This window comes from Cryptomeria japonica, chromosome 3, assembly GCF_030272615.1.
Source record: "Cryptomeria japonica chromosome 3, Sugi_1.0, whole genome shotgun sequence".
In the NCBI taxonomy this organism is placed as follows: domain Eukaryota; kingdom Viridiplantae; phylum Streptophyta; class Pinopsida; order Cupressales; family Cupressaceae; genus Cryptomeria; species Cryptomeria japonica.
This window is the reverse complement of record NC_081407.1, coordinates 29736174-29741660: the sequence shown is the minus strand read 5'-3', so window position 1 is coordinate 29741660 and position 5487 is coordinate 29736174. Positions and strand designations below refer to the sequence as shown.

The window sequence follows — 5487 nt, the reverse complement described above, 5'->3', positions numbered from 1 at the left end:
CCCGATTCCTATAAAGAAGGACAAGGATCTGCTTCCAAACTAAAGTGAAAAAATTCCTTGAAAACAGTTACAGGTCTGACAGACAGATATAAATCATGCAATTTTGGTGCTGTTGCGCGGGTAAAATTGCCAAACTGTGCAAACATGTATTCTGTAGTAGAGCAAAATACAGATTATTCACACTTCCACGTTTGGTTCATTTACGCAACTTGGTACTTTAAACCAAAGCTCTGTCTATAACAACCTTCTTGGTTGTCTCATGACAATCAAAAATTCAAAATATTCATCTATCCTTTGAAAGCATCCTTGAATTCATCCAAATATTACCCGGTTAGACTGGAACTAGCACAACGAACAACAGCATATGCGTTAATGAAATGAAACAAGTAATTGAAGCAGCAAATTGGTGCGAGTGTTTTCTTTTGGTCATGCAACTTTACTGATACATTCATTTTCATCCAAGTCAAAAATGTCCCTACTAGTTAATATGTCATCAGGAAGATGGATTAAAAAGATAATACATCGTTCATTCTTCACTGCCAAATACACATTTCAAACAATGTAAAGAAAACACAATCTATACGTGATGAAAAGAAAGTTCGATGACTTTACAATAGTAGCATCTCTGTAAATATAAATTGTCACCTCTGTGCAGGACATTATTATCTCAGCGGAATCACCCCAAAGATATTTCATTTCGATGACCTGTCCCTACAGACACGAAAAAGGGTAACTCCACTTCACTTTACAAATAAATTCACCTATATATCTGTATGAATAGAATGAATGCTGATTTTTTATTGTCAAAAAGGTAAACTACATTTGATTAACTGCATAGTTTTACAGACTGTAAGTATTATCTTCAAAACATTTCAAGGGAAACATTGCCCATAATTTTCCAAAATTTACAAAGAAGTCTGTCACAGTAGTTAGACTGAAACTCAACTGCCAAACTTGACTCATTTTGTCTTCAACTTCTGCCCAGGGCCTTGAGAAGTTAACAACCCTTGAATTGACACAATAAATGAATCAAGAAAAAAGCAAACTCACGCTGGAATCTGACCAAGAAGAAAGCAAACTCACGCTGGTCTGATCAAGAAGAAAACAAACTCAAGCTGTTGTATAATGTGCAAATGACATGGGCACTATTTCCTGCTTGGCTTTCATTGCACATAACAAATCTGCCCCTAAGGCTTTCTAAAAGAATAAGTTACCAAAATGCCAACACAGAAAACAAACTCATTTTATTGTATAATGTGCACTAAACATTGTCACCAATACCTGCCTCACTTTCCATGCAGATAATAGGCCTTGTTACCTAATGCCAAATCTGAACACAAACTCATTTCTTTTGTATAATGTGCAGTAAACATTGTCAACATTACCTGCCTCGCTTTCCATGCAGATAATAGGCCTGTTGTTAGAGCTTTCTATAGAAATGATGTAGCTTAACTCTTGAAGAACCCACAAATGGCTTCTTAATGCATTATTTTTGGTATGTTACAACATGCCAACTCTCCGAGATGGCATAGCAAACCCAAATGGCTTTTTTATGCATTCCTTTCGCTGTATTGAATTACACCTAATTTTCCAAAATGACAAAGCACAACCAAACGGCATCTTTGTGCCCTTTTTCAGCTGAAGCATAATATCCTAAGAGGGGCGAAGAACCCTCAAAAAAACAAAGCACACCCAAAAGCTTCTTTATGCACACTATTTATTATTCTGAATCACTCTTAACCTTCCAAATGGAAAAGCACGTTCAACTTCTGCCTTTGTGCATTCTTTTTGTTGCGCTGAACTACACGTAACCCTCAAAAATGACAGTGTGTGCCAAAATGCCTTCTTGATGCATTCATTTGCAATGATGGATTAGGTTCCATACCAGTCTCAAATTTCATAGCAAATCCAAGATCCATACTTGATGATGCTGTACAAAAACAATGAATTGAAAAACTAAATGCCCATAGTTTTTCCGCATAAAATCCTGTTTAAACTTTAAACCATCCAAAGAGACAGCCTGGAAACCCTCTAGTACAGCAAAGCATACCCAACTAGCTTCTTTATGCATCCCTTCTGCTATCCGTATCACACATTAGCCTCCAAAAAGAGCAAATTATAGTGGCATAACTTCTTTTGGTGCGTTGAATTGGATTCCAAATCAACCACTCTTTTCATGGACACCCAAAATGATGGACTGAACCATTCATGTTTGCCGATTTTGTAAAGAACTAATGAATTGAACAACTATATATGGCCATAGCTTTCAGCACCACTTTGTCATTAGAAAAAAAAATGTCGAATTTTTCAGACAAACTTATACTAACTACTCTGTACAGTCCAGGACTGTGAGATGAACTTTGGATTGAATAATCATCTCCCCAATCCTAAAACCTGGTGTGACTGTGAGATCCACTTTAAGCCTACCGATGCTACCATCCACACCATCGTGACCACAACTTTCAGCAGAATTTACATTAGAAAACAAAGATGTTGGTTTTTGCCGAACATGTTCCTACCAACTAATCTTGCGTTCTGTGCCTGTGACATAAGCTTGACATTTGCATCAGAGTCCTCTGAATTGTGAAAACAAGCATGACTGTGAAACCTGAAATCCAAGTAGAACCTACCATGTTACCATGTGCACCATCACGACATTAATTTTCAGCATCAATACCTCGTCAGAAAATAAAGATGCTGGTCTTTCTAAACATATTATTACCAACTAATCTATACATTCTGTGTCTATGAGATAAACTTGGCACTGGATCACTGTCTTCCCAACCCTGAAACCGGGCATAACTGTAAACCCCACTTTCGGCCTTCTGTCGTCTACACCCTCAATCCCAAACACTACCCCCTGCACAACACTTTCCATATACACGGCCGAAAAAAGGGTCCCCCTCCTTACCTGAAATATGTTAACAGTCGGATCAAACGAAAACGCCAGCCTATGCACGAGCCACACCGACTTGGCGAGCTTCAGGAAGGTCTGATAGAAGGCAGAATCAGGATGCCCACCATTTTCAACACAATCCCTCTGCCCCAAATCCCCAAAAAACGACTTCTCCATCTTAGGATGCACTACCTGCATGTACTTCTTATGGCAGAATTTCTCAAACATGCAATCCCCTTTGGGCGAATAAGACTCAAGGAATTTCAAAGGGTCCTGCTCCTTTAAATCCTGGAACTCTGAAAAGCACTCGAGCCTGTATTTTTCAGGATCCAGGACGGAAGACAAACCCCCAAGAATATAAAAATCCTCATTCTCAAACCCCCCAAACATATTATTGCAAACATATGATTCAAAAGCAAATTTCTTGTGTACTCTTTTGGCATACCTGATATCAGGCTGTATGGAATGGGCAGCAGAATCCAAATCCCACTTTGCATCCTTCATCAAGCCGATCAAGAGCTTGCTGAATCCATGACACTCTCTGGATGCCTCCTGAACCGTCCTAACAAAAAGTTCAATGCTCAAACACAGATCAGATTCCTCCCGCAACTTCTTCTCTAGTTTGAAATTAATCGCATTCACTTTTTTAATCTCTTCCTTGATCAAATCCACCTCAGTATCCTTGCTCTGAATATCAGATTCCAGCCTGTTCAACATCATTTCATAGGTTCTCAGCATGCACTGCCTCTCATGCACCTGTGCCTCCAGTTGGGTATCAGGCAGGAGGGTCTTGTACCCATTTCTATAGCATTTTTTAAGGTCTGAGAGCTTCTGAAGCTGTGCAATAACTGCCCTGTCTGCAGTCTGTATGTTATTAACATCAAACGGTGTATGCGCAGTCTGTAGCTGTACATATGCAGCCTTAAAGGCAGAAATATTGGCAAATAGATTCGAAATCATAACCTCCAGGGAGTTGTCATCTGCTGCGCGAGCAGAGTTCGAATCTCCGTCAAATAACAGAACAGGGTTATCTTCAACAATTTTTTGATTTTCAGAACCATTTTCAGTTGGGATTTCCTGATATGGAAGGTTTTGGGCATTTGGGTATCCATCAGGGAAATCATTGAGCTCGGCCAAAAACTCCATGGAGCGTAATTTGCAGCTCCTAGCGAAGCGAGACATCATTTCTGATATGTTAGGTGTTTTCACAGGCGACTCCATTGATGCCTGTTTTCTTTTCTTTGGATTCTGTTTGTCAACAGAAGCAGCAGTTGTGCAATCTGTAGATATGGGTATTAACTGATCGCATTCATTGTGAGATAAATGGCAGTAATATATCCTGTATGTACGTTGGTAATAGTTGTTTTTTTCCTTTCATACAAAGAGAATGGTGAGGTTTTGGAATTTTTCCACTTTGCCTTTGTATTTTTTTTGTTTTTATTTCTCTGTTGACAAAGTAGGCTCGGTACTTTACGTGGTATTGAAGCGACAGACAATGATGTGAAGGCCGAAAGGCTGAGCACAGAATATTTGTGAGTTAGTCAGGTAAGTAATCCAGACTAATTTGGTTGTAATATGAATTAAAAATTTATATCTCTGAGTAATTTGGTTGTAATATGAATTTATATGAATTAACAATTTATATCTGTGTCTAGAATGTCTGCCAATGCAGAAAATGACTTTACAATCACTATTAATTTATAGTTATATAGCAGTATGATCTAGTTAATCTCTTGTTTCCTACTATTATTTCTGAACTTTTTGCTTGACAGAAGGCTACAATAAACAATTGAGAAGTTATGAGAGTAATTATTAGTTCCATATACATAAGGAATGAGAACCTGTTAATTAAGTGAATATTTGTGTTCTTGTTCTTTATTTTAATAGCTTATAAAAAATTAAAAACACCTCTCATTAGATTGATAGATTTGGTACATGATGTTTTCAAGTGATGTTAATTGGTGAAAGCACTAAGAATTGTAGTTTCACTCCCCAGTTTGTTTAGCACTAATAATAAGAAAAATTGAATGTTCAAATGGACCCCTCAAACTCATGAAATGGGATCTTCTAAAACATTAATCATAATAGATATGCTGATTCACATCCCTTCAAATTAAAATATATGATTGTAAAAAATCAGTGATATAGAAATATTTTATTTTGATGGGATAAAATGGAAGAGTTAAAAGGATTTTTTTTAGTAAATAGTCTTTTGGATATAACAATGTCTAAGGTTTTTAAGTGTGTGATTAATTTTGTATAGAGAAGAAAAATGTGTGTTGTATTATTTTGAGTAGATATTTTTAATGTATGATTCTAGTCTATAAACTAATTTTTTTGTTAGGTTTATTAACTTTAAGCTCGAATGTTAATAATTTGACGTGTGAAATCATTGGATATTTATATCTTAGATGAAATTGTATCTATAATTTTGTCCTTTGGATTAGTTCATGTAGTCACATAAATCTGTCCAGCTTAATTAAATGAATATTTGCTATTTATTTGATTAAAAATCCACTAACCATCAGTTAATTAAATTAATATTTAATTAATTCATCTTCAATTCATTCTCTTATTAATTAAATAAATTA

The 5487-nt window shown here is 36.4% G+C and overlaps 1 protein-coding gene across 1 annotated transcript; it reads right to left on the bottom strand.

Moving 5' to 3' along the window:
• Positions 1–768: 768 nt before the first annotated feature.
• Positions 769–4465, bottom strand: LOC131066007 (protein GRAVITROPIC IN THE LIGHT 1). The gene is made up of 2 exons (XM_058000678.2): positions 3342–4465; positions 769–3209 (listed from the first exon to the last, which is right to left on the bottom strand). The coding sequence occupies exons 1-2, from the start codon at positions 4115–4117 to the stop codon at positions 2726–2728; spliced, it is 1260 nt and encodes a 419-aa protein (XP_057856661.2). The 5' UTR covers positions 4118–4465; the 3' UTR covers positions 769–2725.
• Between the last annotated feature and the right edge of the window lie 1022 nt (positions 4466–5487).